This window comes from Radiomyces spectabilis (assembly GCF_025331425.1).
Source record: "Radiomyces spectabilis strain NRRL 2753 chromosome Unknown BYT42scaffold_3, whole genome shotgun sequence".
Classification (NCBI taxonomy): Eukaryota; Fungi; Mucoromycota; class Mucoromycetes; order Mucorales; family Radiomycetaceae; genus Radiomyces; species Radiomyces spectabilis.
The window spans coordinates 277,195-295,685 of record NW_026251928.1 but is presented as its reverse complement, the minus strand read 5'-3'; the positions used below and the strand labels follow the sequence as shown (position 1 = coordinate 295,685).

Genomic DNA, 18,491 nt, shown 5'->3' with positions numbered 1-18,491 from the left:
GTCAATTCCATTTAAATTCAACTCAGACATATTTCAGCATCCAGAAAATCAAAAATGCGCGATCCATACAGCATATTCTCATACACAATACATCCAATACAACGCCCGGCTAATTCAAATGTGATGCTCTCAAACTCGTTTGAAATATTTGCTAGAGAAATCAAAATAAATAGTGATAGCACGAAGAGAGAACAGTGATGATCCAAGGCTCTCATATGGCGCTTTCTTGGCATCTCCGATGGATCATAGTCTTGTTATAGAGGATTAATAGACAATTATAGTATTCAAGTGGCTACCTTCACCAAGGCCAACTTTTTCTACAATCGCATGCGATGCTCCAATAAGTGAATGTGCTGATTGGATTCATCCACATTGCCAAAAAAAAAAAAAAAAAAAAAAAAACTTATCCCTCATACGAAATTACATTGTCCTACGAGTATCGTGAGCGATATGATGCCACCGGGCCCTTGCATTGATAAGGGTCTTACAGGATATTCGGCTATTTTTCAGATTGTGATCCTGATCATTCTCTAGACCCTTTTTACGACTTTTGCCAAGACTCCGGTCGCAGTTTTACCGTCTTGGGTCTAGTGTAACTATCTTTGAAACTCGAACAATCTGCTGCATGATTCCCTGAATTCTACGGTCTCTGAATTAACCACATTGTTCATTTTCCCGAAAGCGAGTTCTGATTATCTGTAGCAAATCAACAGTAGCAGCTAGCTATCAATGTCATTCTGCAAAATAACAAATCAAATTTTTGGGGAAACTTTTTAACCCATACTCATCCCCGATTTTACAACCTTGGAACAGCGGTTTGTCTCGATATGATACGAATATCTAGAATTCTTATTCAATGGACCTCTGTGATAAAATGGCACACAGGAGCTATTCGTTATTCAGACTGCTGAATCTGTGGAAAACTAGCATTTGTTTTAAAATTATCATGGCGAAAACCTGTCTGTTGTTGCACCATGACTGAATGTGTCTACTTTGTATGCTGACACCATGATCAATTCTGCCATGCACATTATGTGTTGCACAAATGACTTCAGCCTCATTACAAAACAGAAAAAACGTGAGTTTCCAAACAATGAAGCTTGATACAGTATCTCAATTGAGTGGCATCGATGGTTCGATTCCAGCCACGGTTACCAAAAAAGGCATAGAAAGAAAGGCAACAAATCCAAGGAGGAAAGTAAAAATAGGCCGACCACTCATGATACTCCAAGATTCAAATCCCGCATTTCGCCAAGACTTGCTGCGCTCCTTTTATTTTATAGCCGTTTCCTTTTTCTTTCACCACCAACAAAAAAAGTCAAATAACAGGAAGTAGAGCAACGATTTAACGTCAATAACTATCCAACATGGACAACACACTTGATATGGATACCGATATTTACACTTGTCGGTGGAAAGGCTGCACCAAGAGCTATCTTGATCCCGAGCAACTTTACAGTCATTTAACAAATGATCACATTGGTCGCAAGTCAACTGGCAATCTTTGTCTCACTTGTTACTGGGATAACTGCGATGTAACGGTGCAGAAAAGAGATCACATCACTAGTCATCTTCGAGTCCATGTTCCTTTGAAGCCGCACCATTGCAATGTAAGCCGATCGATATGCTAAACCTTTGTATGATCCTGCGGACATTAAACCGATCCCTTCTTTTTCTCAGTTTTGTAGCAAGTCATTCAAACGTCCTCAAGACTTGAAAAAGCACGAAAAGATACATATCAGCGGCGAAGATAACCTTACCATATCTCGTTCTCAGTCCCGACAACCACACGTCCACCATCCGCTCACTCCACCAAGACAGGCTAACAGTGATATCTCCTTGTCACCGTATTCCTCCACTGGTTACTCTTCCCCGCAAAGAATTCCAATTTCTCCTCCCCAAAGCACCTATTCTGAAGGTGAGGGAACCATTCATCTGCCTAAATTTTTGTAAGCGTTGGCTCACTCTGGTATTAGATTCATGGCTTCAACTCAACGCATCTCCTTACGCTGATTCATACGACAATTTCGGTGCCCGGCAATTGACACCCGATCTGCAGCATGATAGAGCTCCCTCTTTCTCTATACAATCTGCCAACTCAATGATGGAACAGCAACCTCAAATCGATCAATACGGTACACCAGAGCAACTGATCTCCAATCTGTTATTCCCTGCAGAAGACCACGTTAAACCCGAATATAATGCGGGTAAGCACATCCTTCCGCGGTATACCCTTTTAAAGTATAGAATGCCTTCTAATGTGTGTCTGTAATTCATAGATGTAGCGAACCGTCTCGATGCTTTACAAACCATGGTTGATGCAGGTGCTATTAGCCCGTACGACTTGCATCTCAATATCAACGATGATCAACAACTCGCGGATATCAACGCTTGGATAGCTCAGTTATCCGACAGCATGCGGACGCAATATGCAGGACCTATGGAAACGGACGTACTACCGATTCAGGAAAATAATTACACCTATTCCCAGTCTTGTCAACCAGTTTCGCAACCGGCTGCTCCTCTCGATTCCACCTGTGGCTATCCTTCGCAGATGGCCTATGCAGATGTCATGCTTCAGTCGTACCAAACTTCCAATTTGGACCCGAGCACGCTTTATCCTTCAACTACAGAGCAAGATATGTATGTCCGATCCCATCCCATGACGAATAACCAAGATATGTCTGTTTCCAAGATGTACGGTGATTACGATATGATGGCTCAAATGGGATCTTTGAATATGCCGAATTTCGGTTACCCGATGCCTGATATGCCCCTACCAGCACCACCAACGGTTGCGAGTAACGGTCCTTTGACTGGCGTTCGACAACATTATCAAGTAACGCCGGGCATTCAACCCACTTACTTTGTGCCTGAAATCCGTTGCGCTATGAACTACACCAGCGGTAAAGGCGGCGATGTCAAGTATGCACCATCTTCCAAGACAAAACGGGCCACTAATCCATCCGACGGTCAAACCGAAAAGGTGGACATTGATGAGTCCCCCAAGCCTACGAAGGAAGATTCGGTATCATATGATGATAAGAAGAATATGGCTACCTTGGTCAACGTTTTTGCAAGCTTTGGTGAGCCGACGAAATCAGCAACACCCAAAGAGGAAACTCCTTCCGCTGGTTCCGATGATGCAGAGAAGCCTGCTGAGAAAGATGCAAACGGAAATGCAAAGGCATCAGCTGTCTCCAAGGATGTCCTGGAGCTGTTAACCAGCGATCTTTCCGAGTTAGCGATTGATTCCCAGGAAAAGAAAGAAACAAAGAGTGAAGCATCAGATGACGCGGCAAGTTCGCTGTATCCTTCTTCAACAAACGAGGAAAAGCGACAAGGAAAGAAAGATTTGCCACTCACTGAACGGCATCGGTTATTGCTGCAACAAATCAGTCGCTGGGTGAATGACAGTTATGCCAGACAAAAGCCTTCTTCTTACACATCCCAATCTGCATCTGTTGAAGTACAATAAGTCCTCCTCTGTTTCTTTTATCTTTTGTTTGGCCTTTCCTTCTTCTTTTTTTTTCATCCAACTTTATCTTTCGGCTTTTTTTGTAAATTTGACCTGACTATCCTTTTGTTCTTTTGTCCGCTTGTCTAGGCACACACATAGTAAAATCTCATCTTCGCATTCAATTTTTTTTTTCGTAAACTTGCCCCTTTGTGTACGCCATTCCTGCAAGTAATGTGTAGATGGCCTAATTCTGCAATATCTCGACTGAAGTGATATGTGAAGATAAAATCCGAAGGGTGCTTAGCTTTTATAACTGTGACATACCGTCGTTCCCAGTTACAGACACATTGAATTAAGACCAACTGCCTATAAAAGTTCTTTTACATTTTTTTTAAATTAAACAACTATCTCATCACTCTGGAAAGGATGCTGTTTGTATCGGCATCACAGTCCAGTTTAGTAAGAAACTTTAGATGTTGATCGGCGAACATCGCTGTTTGAAGCCTATTGGGAGCAAACTGATACGCGTGTGTCCTACAGTCAAGCTTGATATTTACGCCAAGGCCCTGACTCAAGGTTATTTGTATTAGGACGATGCCTGACGAAAGGCACCCTAGTAAAAAGAGCTTGGCCCCAGCAAGCGGCAAATAAATGAGGGTACGACTTGTTAATCATCATTATCAGCAACCTGGTAAGTAGCCTATATGACAAATGCGATTTAATCCACATGAAAAATGTTTCCCCAACCATCCATGTGACCAATCGTACAGCTGCGTACGATGGTCGCTATGACGATTACAGAGGAGCTCCTCGAGCTGGCGTTTACACAACGAATGACTCTGAATATGTACCTGACTGCACTATACAAGCATATCCCGCTCGTATTCTGATTCTGGTATTTTTGTGCGTTTTGATATATTATGTGGTATCGCATACAACCGTAAAAGCAATCGTTGCTGTGCATTCCGCAGATATGTTGAATTAACTATTCTGTTTACCTGTAAGATTTCTTCTCTATACCAACTGTTGATGTTTTTCATTTATTTTTTTACAAACGCAATGAGCTTGCCATGCATAAAGTCATCCATCGCCACTGCTCTCGACACTCGAAAACAATGGGTGGGTTTGGAAGTATATAATAAATGCTTTTTGGTATGGGGCAACCATACGTGCAGTGGTAAAGCAAAGCAACTTTTACACATGTTGTCGAGGAGTGAGAGCAGTGGTAGTCCATGTGCATCACGAAGGCCAAACTGAGAATGGAGTGATGACTCTTTTCCACGGTCATAGTATTGTTCCGTATTTGTGCCATTCTTACATCGTTCTTGCCCCAATTATATTTTATCGCCGCCTCAACTTTCATATGACTTTTTCAAAAAGAATTGTATAAATGTCATTGTGGAACAAATTTCTGTAATCCACTTTTTTTTTCATCCCTTTTTGTAGCCACTTCCAAAAATGGACACCGGTAGGGCGTTACGGCGATATTCCATATACTTTCTTTGCATGTAATATTCATCGCTTTTTCATTGTAGAGTCATTATTAAGTATTGCTGCTGCCGGAGCGGGCGGTCTTATTGGCAGCATGTATCTGGACGCTCGTTTGTTACTTGGCAGAGACTGGAATCAGATACGAGCGGGTGCTGCAGCTCAAATATAGTAAATGATCATCTATTCAAACTACTTGACGACCTGCTATTCACCTGTAAAACCACAGCCATAGAATTTGGACATGGCAGGACAAACTGCATTTCTATTATCGCTTCAAGGACAAAGCCAAAGCGTACCCAAATCGTATTTTTGTGATCTTCGAGGATAAGCAATACACATTTCGTCAGCTGGAAAAAGGTACAGAGTTACGCTGAGTTTCAAATTTACGTGAGATTAAATTCGCCGTATTAGCTTCAAACAGATTGGTAATTGTTAGATGACCAAAAATGGGCAACTCAGTCCCACCTCACGTCGCATTATTTTCTTCCTAGGCTTACTGGCTTTTGGCACAAAAGGTTCAAAGAAAAGGTAAGAGCTGTTTCAATCTCGTACATTACCATTAAAACTCGTATGATCTGCGCTGCTGAAATTGAAATCATTGGGCTTGTAGATGTGGTTGCTATGATGGAACAGAACCACCCCACCTTTTATATCGCGCTTTTAGCCATTCTCAAAATCGGTGCTGTACCATCTTTAATTAACACGAACCTGTCGGAGGATTCTTTGCTTCATTGTGTTAAGATTTGTGGAACCAAGCTGTTTTTGTTTGATCCGGCGTACGAAGCACAAGTAGCCACTATCGCTGAAGAATGCACGCAGGCTCTCGGTGTATCGCTGTTTGCTTACGGCGAGGCAACCGAGGAGAATGAATTGCCACCGCTAGCTATTGCCCCTACCATTACCCCTAGTGTACTTGCGGCCTACCCGGACAAGGATACGAGCGAATCCTACCTCAAGGGTATTCAGAACTCGGATGCCGCCATGTTGATCTACACCAGCGGTACCACAGGCATGCCTAAAGCAGCGCTAAGTCAGCATGCCCGTATGAATTGTAAGTTGTTTGCATAAGATTTATATCGTCTATTGATGTGTCTCAATTGTTTTGTTTTGTTATTTTCTGTCATAAGTTGGCGGTATGATGTATTCAGCTGTCGCCGGTGTAATGCCTGAAGATCGCGTTTATTGCGTGTTGCCTCTTTATCACAGCTCCGGAAGTAAGTTAATCATCTACATAAATATCTTTTTATCTTTGCTTTGGGAACTAACGGCAACTTTTTTCCCTGCAACAGTTATTGTGACAACGGCTGTTACATTGCAAGCAGGTGGAACGATTGTCCTGGGACGTAAATTTTCAGCCAGCCGATTCTGGGATGACTGTGTCCGCCACCGAGTCACTGCTTTTACGGTAAATAGCATATACTCTATTACGTGAATCGACAAGGAGCATATACTTATCCTCTGATCTTCGTCTGATCTTCGTAGTACATTGGTGAATTCTGCAGATATCTTCTAAGCCAACCACCACACCCACAGGAGCGCAATCACCAGGTCCGACTGGTGTATGGTAATGGTATGCGTCCTGACGTGTGGACCCGTTTCCGAGAAAGGTAATGCAACGCGATAAGCTTTATTCGTTGATCTGGGAAGTATATCCCATTAGCTAATCACCGTCGTTCCAGATTTGGTATCCCCAAAATTTGCGAGTTTTACGCTGCCACTGAAGGTGAGTGCTTTCTTTTTCTTCCCCGCGCGAGTGGTGGCACTAACACGCTTTTGGTACATAGCCCCCACAAGCTTGTTCAATGTAAACACAGGTGATTTTGGTGCAGGAGCTGTCGGACATCGCGGTTATCTCTTCCGCACTCTGCGCCGAGAACTCAAGATTATAGCGATTGATCCAATTTCAGAAGAACCGGTGCGCACACCAGCCGGTTTTTGCGTTCCTGTAAGCTTAATCCTCATTATCTATAACGATACTGGACTAACAATCAATTCAGTGCGGCTTTGACGAGCAAGGTGAACTTATTGTTCGCATGGATCAAGACAGTGCGCTCCAGTTCGATGGTTATTACAAAAACAAGGATGCGACAAAGAAAAAGATCTTGACCAATGTATTTGAAAAAGGAGATGCGTAAGTTTTGGATCTCAAGTGTATCCATTTTGTGACGCTGACCAAGTGCTACCTGATTCAAGATATTTCCGGAGTGGTGATTTGCTTAAACTGAACGCAGACGGTTTCTTCTTTTTTGGAGATCGCGTTGGCGATACATTTAGATGGAAATCAGAAAATGTAGCCACTACCGAAGTCGCGCAAGCCATTGGCGTTTATCCTGGGATTGCCGAAGCCAACGTTTACGGTGCCTTAGTTCCTCACCATGACGGCAGAGCTGGTATGGCGGCTATTGTACTTCAACAAGGCAGGACGATCAACTTTGAAGACCTGTATAATTACCTGCGCCGAAAATTGCCACGATACGCTATCCCTGTATTCATCCGATTTGTTCCTGCCATGGAATTAACCGGTACTTTCAAACAGCAAAAAGTGTTGTTTAGAAATCAAGGCATCGACATTACCAAAATTCCCGAGGACGAGGCTGTTTTCTGGCTTAAAAAGGATACCTATGTCCCTTTTACCAAAGAAGATTATCAGCAATTGCAAGCAGGCAATGTCAAGCTGTAGAAAAGAGAAAAAAATAGCTAAATAATGTCCATACCGTATCCCACCTTCGTCTTTTTTTTTTGTTGTTTTCGACGTTCTTCACTGCCATAGAAAAACAAAATATACTTGAGATATCAATCTGGATCTTTTTGAGAATATGCACAAATGTAGCAGCTGTATTTTGCACGGCGTTTTTCCCCTCTTTGTTGACTATACAATATACACTAAAAGAAACTTGCTTTCTAACGACGAATAGGTGGAGCACCGCGACCACCACGAGACATAAATCCGCGACCCCTTCCTCTCGCTAGAGAATATCATGCATGACAATGAGTCTTTTTATGCTTTGAATCAAAATGATTTAAAAAGTTACCTTGTGCGCGTGCCACCGTAGCCCTTCCTCGTCCCAAACCGATGCCTCGACCCTTTAATGCTCCCGGTCCAACTCGTTTAAACATGGGCGCATTCTTCAACATATCGGGAACGATGAAGAAACGAACGTGAGATCCACGAATGTAGACCTGATCTAACTGTGATACTCGTCCATCGCGCGCTGTGACCGTAATTTCTTTGAGCTGAATATTCATGTTGTCTTCAGCTAAAGTATGCCCATATAATTTCAAACCAAAATTGAGATGTCGAATTTAATAAGATCGCAAACAAGTCAAGTTTTACCTTCCAAAAGCTTTCCTCGGTATAGTTGACCCGTTTTCAGCTCCAGGGTAATGATGTGACCTTGTGCTTCATGAAGAAGCTTGATGGGAACGCCAATCGACATTAGAGTTTCAAGTTCTGGGAATGGATCAGTTATCAAAGAACAACGCTTCGTGCGGAAAACAAACTTCTCAGAAGTGACGGGTATCATCGGTGTTTCAATCCCAGTGTTAAAGCTTCGATTCTCATCCATCGCAGGACGCTTTGGTCGCTCCAACATGATAAGTTGACCTATATCGGACGTAGGATTCTTCAATTATCATTAGACGCAGCGAGTTGGTTTTTCGGTTATCCGATACGAAGCTTATAAAATCGAAATGTGGTGTACGCAAGCTGGGAACTACCTCGTCGTCAGAGACCATGGACTTTGATTCTGCGCTGACAAGCTCATGGGCATTGATTCAACCATGTAACTTCAGCTATTCTGGTAATAACGAATGCAGAATCATCAATACAAAATGGCCCAAGAACAGCTTCGTGATCTGAGGGGAAGTCCTTCCAAATGTTGAGATTTCCTCATTCACCGCTATTTTAAATCTCCGTCAGGGAGACGTCACTCTCATCGCACTTGAGCGAAGTTCGTTCCCAAAAAAGCAGGCTTGCGTAATTTTTCGTCTGCGCTCTTTTTTTTACTTATAATTGCAGATATGGCCACTTTGGAAGATAAATCGCTGTGGGAAAACCAGGAAGAAGTCGACGATATTGGACAGGAAATCTTACGTCTTGCTCCCGAAGAAATTCATAACAGAACGCGACTTCTTGAAAATGACATTAAGGTATGCAACACGACGGACACGTCAATGACGATCGTCGCAGCATGTCGAGTCTAGCTGGTCCCATTATACGGAAAACTAACGGTGTTTGATGTTTTTGTAGGTCATGAAGTCGGAAATTGTTCGCTTGCAGCATGAGCAGGCCGCTATGAAGGAAAGAATTAAAGATAATAAAGAAAAGATCAAGATGAACAAGCAACTTCCGTACCTTGTTGGCAATGTAGTAGAGGTAAGTCCTACGGATGCATTTCGGCTATCTAGTTTTTATACATACATGACATGATGATTAAAACCATCGGTTGTTTTACAGCTCTTGGACGTCGCACCGGAAGAGGATGAGCACGAGGAAGAAGGTGCTAATGTGGATCTCGATTCACGACGTAAAGGCAAATGTGCCGTCATCAAAACATCCACACGCCAAGTAAGTTGCCCTTTACTTTTGCTTTTTACTTGTTCATTAGACTTACTATATTTTAGACCATTTTCTTACCTTTGATCGGTTTGGTGGATCCGGATGAACTGAAACCTGGCGACATCATCGGTGTGAATAAGGACAGCTACTTGATTCTCGATACATTACCCGCAGAGTAAGTGGGAAACGCTCATCTGTCCTTTAAGAATCTACTGCTCACGATGAATGAACTACTACCAGATATGATTCCCGAGTAAAAGCCATGGAAGTCGACGAAAAACCAACGGAAGATTACAACGATATCGGTGGTTTGGATAAGCAGATCGAGGAACTGGTGGAAGCCGTCGTACTCCCCATGACTCACGCTGATCGATTCAAAAATATTGGTATCAAGCCTCCCAAGGGTGTCCTGATGTATGGTCCTCCTGGTACAGGCAAGACATTGTTGGCTAGAGCTTGCGCAGCACAAACCAACTCAGCATATTTGAAACTGGCCGGTCCACAGCTGGTGCAGGTAAACTTGACATGAAATGATGATACAGCAAGCAGAACCGGGTGATGAACGTCGATACTTATATTCAATCCAATGATAGATGTTCATTGGTGATGGTGCAAAATTGGTGCGCGATGCTTTTAATTTGGCAAAGGAAAAAGCGCCTGCAATTATCTTTATCGATGAATTGGATGCTATTGGTACAAAACGTTTCGACTCTGAAAAATCTGGTGATCGCGAAGTGCAACGTACCATGTTGGAACTCTTAAATCAGTTGGATGGTTTCTCTTCAGACGATCGTATCAAGGTCATTGCGGCCACCAACCGTATCGATATTCTCGATCCCGCCTTACTTCGATCAGGACGTTTGGATCGTAAAATTGAATTCCCCCTGCCAAACGAAGAAGCGAGAGCCCGCATTATTCAAATTCATTCGAGAAAGATGAACGTCAGCAAAGATGTCAACTTTGAAGAACTCTCGAGATGCTGTGATGAATTCAATGGCGCTCAATGCAAAGCTGTTTGTGTGGAGAGTAAGTCAACTAGCAGACGCTGTGGGGAAATCTCTGTCTTTTTAACCCAAACTTTTTGCTTTCATAGGTGGCATGCTTGCGTTACGTAGAGGTTCAGTAGAGATTTCACATGAAGATTTCATGGACGCTATCCAGGAAGTGCAAGCAAAGAAGAAGATGTCCCTGCAATACTATGCTTAAAAGTATGGTTACAGAAAAATAAAATGTTCCAATTCGTGTCATATCATCATCATAAGAAGTGCTTCATAACCACAATGTAAACTTTGGTATCTCAATTACCGAAAAGGTAAGTAGGGTTCAGAACTTGGGGCTTCAGATGTCGCTTGCTTTGCAACCTTGCCAAGTCGTGCTTGCTCATGTTAATTCTCTCCCTTTTTGATGGCGAGGGTTGTATCTTTATCCAAAAAGGCAAGTATGATGGCAGAAAAAAAAATAACTTCTGGTCGACTTGGTTATGACGCATTGTATGTGCATATAAAGTCTGCAGCCATACAAGTCGATGTTTCCCTTTATTATCAGGTGACATGGATCCAAGGCCACTCCATATCAATACTAGGGTGATACTTGTTGCACGTAGCACGGTATGCAGCAAAAGGTTCAATTGAATAGAAAGGCTTTTGACCGAACTTCCTGGGTCGCCACAGTTCAGGAGCATTGAGAAGCTTCCGATGCTAAAATGGAGGCGTATTCGAATAGGAACCTCGGTATGGTGGCATTCACTCAATGTGAGGATGGGGTAAAAGTGCTTCTTGTCGGGGATGGAACTGTTCCTGTTTTTCATTTTTCCACTGTCTCGAACAAGGTCATCCAACTCCGCCGAGATGCTGGAATAAGTGGGGAATTTCTGGAAGTTAGTGGCTCCTTTTCCTTCTTTATAGAATCGTTTAGTTATTTTACTTATCTTGTCTATATCTTTTTGAATGGACACCGAACAGAGGCATGGGTAAATCTATCAGCCGACCATCCAAGTAGAGAGATCAATGATTTATGTTATAACTCTAAATATTAGGTTCTTCGATCTATCTGTGAACAACACAGCGGAGCACCCTCGCCTCTCTCAGTTATTTTCAACTCCCAGTCGCCCCAATTCTATTTACGAAAATGAAGACAGAACTGACACTCGCAGGAACGAAAAGGAACCGGGAGGTCATGTCACCTTTCCTCCAAAACTCGAACAACGATTCAATCCTCCCAATCCGCAAGGTTGTGATCAGGGTTCTGATGAGGATCAGAACCCGGATCCGTTGCCCACAAGAACCGAACGATTGCTGGAATACCTGCACGAAAAATTTCCCAGTCGAGTCGTACGAAGGGTCCTCAAATGTACAATTGCTTACTTTGTTTCTACGCTGTTCAGCCTGTTTCCCCAGATTGTCCAGGCGCTCGGGCCGGCCCCGTTTCTCGTTACCACGGGCATGCTGTTCAGTCACCCTGGACGCAGCATGGGAGCCCAATTTGATGCCACGGTGACGGCCGTTCTTGGTGTCGTACTCGCTGTCTTGTACGCATTTGCCGCTTTAGCTGCTTCCACCGCTTACAACGTCCGACATATGGACACTTACACGGATAATCCAGTGGGCCTCACTGTCAACGCCATCTTTTTGTTTTGTGGCATTTTTGGCGCGCAAATGCTTCGACAAATGTTGCCCAAGTTCCATTTTTTCTCTTTGCAATTTATGATTGTTCAGATTTTTAGCTTGACTCGTGGCGTCAATCTAACATCAGTGCCATTTCATTTACCTCTTGATTTCGGAATTCCGCTCATGATCGGGGCTGGTCTATCTTTAGTGATCAACCTCTGCATATGGCCAGAAACAGCTGTCGACGGCCTTGGTAAGTTGCTCTCCTGCAAGTTCATGCATGATTTCATATATGTTGTAACATCAATTCTCTAAAAATTCCATATTAGGACGAGCGTTAAATGAAACCTTTTCCAGTAGTCGAGACATGCTTGATATGATCACCCGTCAATTCTTTCTGGATCCGCAAAGCGACATGATGACCCCTGACAAGATAGACGAAGTGGCCGCCAAACTAAGAACGGGAATGACCAAAGTCAAATCAGCTTACCGTGAAGCAAAGTACGAAATATCGATTGCCTGCATTCGCCCCCAGGATCTCGGCACTATCCGCAAAAGTCTGGACCGAATGACTCGACATTTAAATATTCTTGGTGGATGCGTTAAATCAGAACGTGAATTGTTTGAAAGCGCTCTTGAATTTTTGGCGGCCGAAATGAGTGATATGGAAAGTGAAGACGATTTACGAAGCGTATATACGAGCGGTGAGGAAGATCAATCCAGCAGTCATCGGAGATCAGGATTACCAAAAGTCTACAGCGAGGAAGATTTGCATCTTTTGAAGGCAGCATTACGTGCGACTACCGATTACACGCAGACAGGAAAATATACTAGTCCACGATCATCACGCGCCCCTTCGCGCCGCAATTCTATTGATGACGACGACGACGAATCCGACCATCACCAACGCTCAGTTACTTCTTTTAAATCGTTTCTCAATTTATCCAAACTTTCCAGGCCTAAACCCAAACCTCCGCGCAAATCGAAAAAGCAGATCGAGTATGGAACTCGCCATCTTTTGATGACCTATCTCGAAAGCCTGCGTGATCCTTTAATGCAGTTGTCACTGGAGTGCACTGAAGTGATGGCGTGTGTTTCTTACGGCATTCTCGACGAATTGGACATGCATGATGAAACTAACAAGACAACTCACAAATCCTTGGCTGCCTATCTGCGACATCTCTTCAAATTAGGACCAAAACGGGCCGAATCCATCAACTCGCAGCTGGCATTGCATCGCGATCATTGTAATTGTGCTCAGACGATTCGGGACGCTATTCGAGAGTTTGACGAACAAGAAAAGAAGCGAATGCAAGCTCTATACCAATCAAACCAATCTCGCAACAATGGCGCATTGGATCTCGGTATGCGCGAGGAGTTATTCCTTGTATTCTTTTTCATCTTCACGCTGCGAGAAGTAGCCAATGAGCTGGAAATCATGACTATCAATATGGACGAACTGCGTTCGAACTCTCGGAAGCGCGGAAGAGAAGGAAAACGACGTCGAAGACTTTACATGCCGCAGATCAATGTGAAATGGTGGAAAAAGTGGTCAGCATGGAACAATCATCAAAGCATGCGCGACAAAGGCGGTTATGCCTACGGTAGGTTCCCATCACACACCTATATACTCCTTATGTTTCCAAAATTCCTAACATTATCATCTCTTTTATTCCACCAACGTGTTGTAGCCAGTTTAATTAGAGCTATGCCCAACGATGAGCGGACGCCTGATGCTCATGATGAATATCGCCTCGCCAAAATCCAGACAACCGGTAGCCTAAAGCGTCAAGTGACAAGAAGAGGGTCCAAACTTGCCAGAGCTCCTTCGCATGAAAGTAGCACTATTGCACCCACAACCCCTATCCGCCGTCGAGCAGTCAATAGAATGTCACGATCCTCAGACGCAACTACTTCGCCCACAACCCCAGAAACCATCAATGAGAAAAATGTATCTTTTGACCCAGAGGCGCAAGACTATGAAAAGCAAGCAGAGGAAAAGACACCTGTCTTTTTGCATATTCGTTACAACATCTGGAAATATCTTCAATACGTCAAGCGGTACGAGTTCAAATTTGCAATGAAAATGGCCGTGGCTGTTTCTGTATTGTGCTTGCCTGCATTCGTTCCCTCTTCAATGGCTTGGTTTCGAAGCGTTCGTGGTCAATGGGCTTCAATGACGGTATGTATCGACGTGTATACGCTGCTAGTAGTATCTGTTTTCTCATCAGACGATTACATATTCGTATGATTTTTAACGCCATAGGTCATTGCCATTATGAATCCTACGAGGTAAGCACGATATGGCCTACATGGCAGCACTAATGAAAAAATGCTGATCGCTCCTTGTGATAGTGGTGGCACATTGCAAGCTAGTCTTTGGCGTATTCTGGGAACCTTAATTGGTGCCTTCATGGGTTGGGCCGCGCTGGAAGCAGGTGGTGGAGGCCCTTATCTTCTGGCGTTGTTTGCCGTTGTCCTTGGTAAGTTCAAAACTGCTGCATAGTATTGTCATCTCCTGAAATTGACATGCAATCCTCCTTTCAGCGATTCCATTTTTCTATATCCATCTTGCTAGTACCTACAATAAAGTGGGTATCGTAGTCCTCGTTACGTACATGGTGGTGGCTTTGAGTCGATACGCTGTCCCTGTACCAGGGGAAACAATTGCTCAGACTGTATGGTAAGCAGTACTTGAACATTTTGTCTGTACTTCTTTTTTTCTCATCTTTGGTTGTTCTTACTATGCAGGAAACGAACCGTTACCATGATCGTCGGCATTTGCGTCGCCATGTGCCTGAACTGGTAGGTCGCAATAGCACGATTGTGTGTGATGTATTTTCGACCGGTACTGACTCTCTGATGTTAGGATGGTGTGGCCATTTATAGCCCGTCATGCCACGCGAAAATCTATATCCGGCATTCTGAGTGAATTTGGCGACTATTACACCTTTTTGATGGGAACAGTAAGTCTTGTTTACAGCTATTTATTTATTTTATTGGATGGTCAAATGACGCGTGTCTCTGTCAGTTCTTGTATCACCACCCCATGTCTCCTCCCACAGAAGAAGACATCAAAAAAGCGACAAAAATTGAGAACCGGATTCAGTCGTTGATTGACGCGGCGTCAGTGCTGTTGGAATTGACAAACCATGAACCACGGCTTAAAGGACCCTTTCCCAAGGACTTTTACAAGGAAATGATTGTAGCTCTTCGTAATTTGCTGGATCGTATGCTAAGTATCCGTACAGCATTGACAAAAATGTCGCCTTTTGTGAAACGAGACATATGTGATCAAGAATATTATCTATACCGACGTGATATGGTAAGTTATTAAAATGACTTTTTCTTGAATGATGGATTAATATGTTTTGCGGACTTTACAGATTGCAGCCATGCTTCTTCACTTTCATACCCTTGCCGCATCGTTGCGTTCTAAAATGCCGTTGCCGGTTTATATGCCCTCTGCCAGAGCGGCGCGAACTCGCCTCATCACACATCGTCAAGAGGAATCCGATAAGGAAAAATGGGTGAGGTTCCGTAACTTGACATGGTTTGCTATGGCTTGCTCCACAGAGGAGATTATCGAGGAGCTTGAATATCTGACGAACCTCGTGAAATTCATTGTGGGTGAAAGCAGATATGCGGATAAAGCCAAACGCATTGACATGATCATGTCAAACGGAAGCACTCAATGATGCTTTGTATATTTTTTATTTTTTATTTTTATTTTAACTGTATATTAAAAAATCTTCGGGAGTTATGCACATTAAATCAGGTACACGGTCTCTGATTGGCTAGAAAGCAAAAACAATACATTTTACTGGGCACAGCTGTGTAAAAAAAACATGTTCTTCAAAGTCTAACCTATTGTTTGATGATGATGTACTTGTTCAATCACATGGATCGTTGCCAATTGGTTAAAATCAAGTGTGTGTGTATGTGCCCTTCTTTTTTGGAACAAAAGAGAAAGGAAGATGTCTATTTTTGAAAGGAAGATGTCTATTTTTGGCTTTTATCTTTGGTTTCTTTTACCTTCATATACATATCCGATAAGTTTTCAGTTCAACTGCTATTTATGAATATAATTTGTGCAAGTTGCCGTCAACCAGGCCATGCTCGCTCTACTCACCGTGAGTCTCCTTTGAATTCAAACCGTTCGTATTCAGTGCAACCACCGTCTATGGATATAGTTTGTGCAAGCTGCCGTCAATCAGGTCACGCTCGCTGACTCATCGTGAATGCCCTTTGATTTCAAGCCATTCACAGCGAGCATTTCAACCTTATACAGGTAGAGATATTTGGACTATCCGACCGATATTGACTCGGCCATAATAACTATAATCTACGCACATGATAGGTAGAGAACTTGGACTGCCCGACCGACATTGGCTCGGCCATCAAAATATTGAATGCCATTTTTGTCATGACCAGATATGGTTAGGGGAAGTAATATCAGGAGGATGTTCCTCACCCAAAAAAATTCAATATGTGCTGCTGTCAGGGCAAAGTTATGCTTCCACTATTGAGTCCTACTCCTCCAATATTAGTTGAACTGCTCCGGTCTGATAGTCAACATGCAAAGGACTTTCGAAAAAATATTCGAAGTTATAACAGTGCGCTCAGTCTCACGTCTACGGGAGTAAATTTTCAGTATTAAATAACCGAAGAGGCGCCTATTGTTTCCGCATCCATGGAGCCATATACCATCAAATTGGTAGTCTTTTCCCACCACGAAATGATCTTCAACCTGCTTTTAGTCAAATTTACGTCATGATGCAGCCAATGAATGAAAGTGAATTTGATATTGAATGTGATTGCTCACGCTTATTCTTAGATGTACAAATCAAAAATGTAAACATGATCATGGTTATAAATTATGGAATCGCGAGCAAGATCTTGTTTGGCCACCGAGAGAATAACGAAAGGCCGACACTTTTCAAGAGGAAGCGGTCCGAAGCGGAAGCCTCGAGTAGCAAGATTCCAAAACATTCATGATATCATCCGGATCAGTTATCGCTGTTCCCACAGCTAGGTGCCCTGTGGGTAAGTTGATTATTTATTTCCAAAACTTTGCCTCACATGATGACTCATGCCTTGGTTTTTATTCATAATCTACTAGTAAAATGCCTTTTTTGATGCGTTACCGAATTTTAGTACTAGATAATAATAAGAACATCTCCAGCATTATACAATCATCCCAGGAATCGTACAACGGAATATTAGTCAGGTTATCTCGGATATAGAAACTTCATCGGGAGGTCTATGGCAGAAAAAGGTTGCTAAAGCTCTTTTTGCTGTCGTCCACTATCAGTTACTACTGAATAAACCGAGCAGAACTTTAGCTCAACATCAAGAAGTTTAGGCCACAGGAATTCATTACAACAATATCAAAGTTTATTCAACTAAAAGGGACAACATGTTATCCTATCCCAACGAATACGCCAAGCGACCAGACCGAAGAGCCAGTACCAAAAAAAAAAATTACAAGCACCATGAGAACGAGCAATTGCACGCGCTAACCGCACGGCGAAAACAACAGAAAGTCGATTCTGTATCTGGAAACAACCCCACTCGGGGGTCAGGAAACGATACCCACTCTGGGGTCAGAAAACAATGCCCACTCGGGGGCCAGGAAACGATACCCACACTGGGGCCAGAAAACACACCCATACTTGGGCGAGGAAACAAACGGCACTACGACATAGTCCGCGGAAAACCACCTGTACTCAGGCTGGGAAACATAACATCTTCGATCCGAAGAGCTAAGACGACACGGCTCAGGTTGACTTGATAATTTCTTCGTAATAAGCCCAAAGGTAAGGAAGCGGATAACCATAGCATATTTTGATTCGTAGGAGCAAGCGCCATTGAGACACCTGATTCGAGGGTTGGGAAAAGGGACAACAAGGGAACAAAAAACTTTATGGAGCATATTGAAGTAGTGGGTGCTATTGATCATGCTGGCAACATGACCAACCTACAACTAGTTATTGCCAGAGGCAGCACTTGGTTGCAAGAGTCCGTGAGGCACCAATTCAAAAACTAGAGATTCATCCGGTGGGAAAATTCTTTGTTCCTTTTATCTTTGAAAAAGAATAAAAAAATTTCCGTGACAGGAAATCCTGTGCATGTTGCTAAGCTATGCTGCAGACAACTTTTTTCGTGGCAGATTTTTCCCACCAAGCGAGTACCATGATCTGCAAATCTTTTTGGCGATGCAGTTTGCTTCTCGATCGCTTAGCCAACAAACGGGGCGTACTGTATTTCCAATTATCGACGATTCATGGCCAAATGAGGAAAACTCGTTAAGGACTCGGCTATGGTTGAAGCGAGCTGCGGGAGTCGGGCATTTGACAGGAGTATCTGACCCCAA

At 43.2% G+C, this 18,491-nt stretch overlaps 6 protein-coding genes across 6 annotated transcripts; 5 read left to right on the top strand and 1 right to left on the bottom strand.

Annotated features, from left to right (window-relative positions):
- Positions 1 to 1,161: 1,161 nt before the first annotated feature.
- On the top strand, positions 1,162 to 3,881 carry BYT42DRAFT_558755 (uncharacterized protein). The gene is made up of 4 exons (XM_051567031.1): positions 1,162 to 1,610; positions 1,681 to 1,918; positions 1,977 to 2,207; positions 2,280 to 3,881. Exons 1-4 carry the CDS (start codon positions 1,368 to 1,370, stop codon positions 3,476 to 3,478), a joined length of 1,911 nt encoding a protein of 636 aa, XP_051425857.1. The 5' UTR covers positions 1,162 to 1,367; the 3' UTR covers positions 3,479 to 3,881.
- A 1,037-nt stretch (positions 3,882 to 4,918) lies between these two features.
- BYT42DRAFT_611126 (uncharacterized protein) lies at positions 4,919 to 7,631 on the top strand (the record flags this gene model as incomplete). Its single annotated transcript, XM_051571463.1, has 13 exons — positions 4,919 to 4,928; positions 4,996 to 5,119; positions 5,178 to 5,308; positions 5,363 to 5,376; positions 5,443 to 5,479; positions 5,562 to 6,002; positions 6,079 to 6,165; positions 6,241 to 6,356; positions 6,434 to 6,558; positions 6,631 to 6,674; positions 6,736 to 6,896; positions 6,949 to 7,082; positions 7,145 to 7,631. The coding sequence occupies 13 exons, from the start codon at positions 4,919 to 4,921 to the stop codon at positions 7,629 to 7,631; spliced, it is 1,911 nt and encodes a 636-aa protein (XP_051425856.1).
- A 296-nt stretch (positions 7,632 to 7,927) lies between these two features.
- Positions 7,928 to 8,388, bottom strand: BYT42DRAFT_492276 (uncharacterized protein; the record flags this gene model as incomplete). Its single annotated transcript, XM_051564139.1, has 2 exons — positions 7,928 to 8,208; positions 8,286 to 8,388. The coding sequence occupies 2 exons, from the start codon at positions 8,386 to 8,388 to the stop codon at positions 7,928 to 7,930; spliced, it is 384 nt and encodes a 127-aa protein (XP_051425855.1).
- A 514-nt stretch (positions 8,389 to 8,902) lies between these two features.
- BYT42DRAFT_558744 (26S protease regulatory subunit 6A) lies at positions 8,903 to 10,761 on the top strand. Its single transcript, XM_051567030.1, has 7 exons — positions 8,903 to 9,100; positions 9,201 to 9,326; positions 9,408 to 9,518; positions 9,575 to 9,684; positions 9,750 to 10,023; positions 10,103 to 10,535; positions 10,603 to 10,761. Exons 1-7 carry the CDS (start codon positions 8,972 to 8,974, stop codon positions 10,713 to 10,715), a joined length of 1,296 nt encoding a protein of 431 aa, XP_051425854.1. The 5' UTR covers positions 8,903 to 8,971; the 3' UTR covers positions 10,716 to 10,761.
- Positions 10,762 to 11,416: 655 nt separating this feature from the next.
- BYT42DRAFT_558741 (uncharacterized protein) lies at positions 11,417 to 15,943 on the top strand. The gene is made up of 11 exons (XM_051567029.1): positions 11,417 to 11,478; positions 11,545 to 12,368; positions 12,445 to 13,719; positions 13,807 to 14,297; positions 14,382 to 14,407; positions 14,471 to 14,598; positions 14,663 to 14,798; positions 14,867 to 14,920; positions 14,985 to 15,081; positions 15,147 to 15,440; positions 15,502 to 15,943. Exons 1-11 carry the CDS (start codon positions 11,456 to 11,458, stop codon positions 15,811 to 15,813), a joined length of 3,660 nt encoding a protein of 1,219 aa, XP_051425853.1. The 5' UTR covers positions 11,417 to 11,455; the 3' UTR covers positions 15,814 to 15,943.
- Positions 15,944 to 16,127: 184 nt separating this feature from the next.
- Positions 16,128 to 17,061, top strand: BYT42DRAFT_558739 (uncharacterized protein). The gene is made up of 2 exons (XM_051567028.1): positions 16,128 to 16,406; positions 16,550 to 17,061. Exon 2 carries the CDS (start codon positions 16,605 to 16,607, stop codon positions 16,773 to 16,775), a length of 171 nt encoding a protein of 56 aa, XP_051425852.1. The 5' UTR covers positions 16,128 to 16,406; positions 16,550 to 16,604; the 3' UTR covers positions 16,776 to 17,061.
- The last annotated feature ends 1,430 nt before the right edge of the window (positions 17,062 to 18,491 follow it).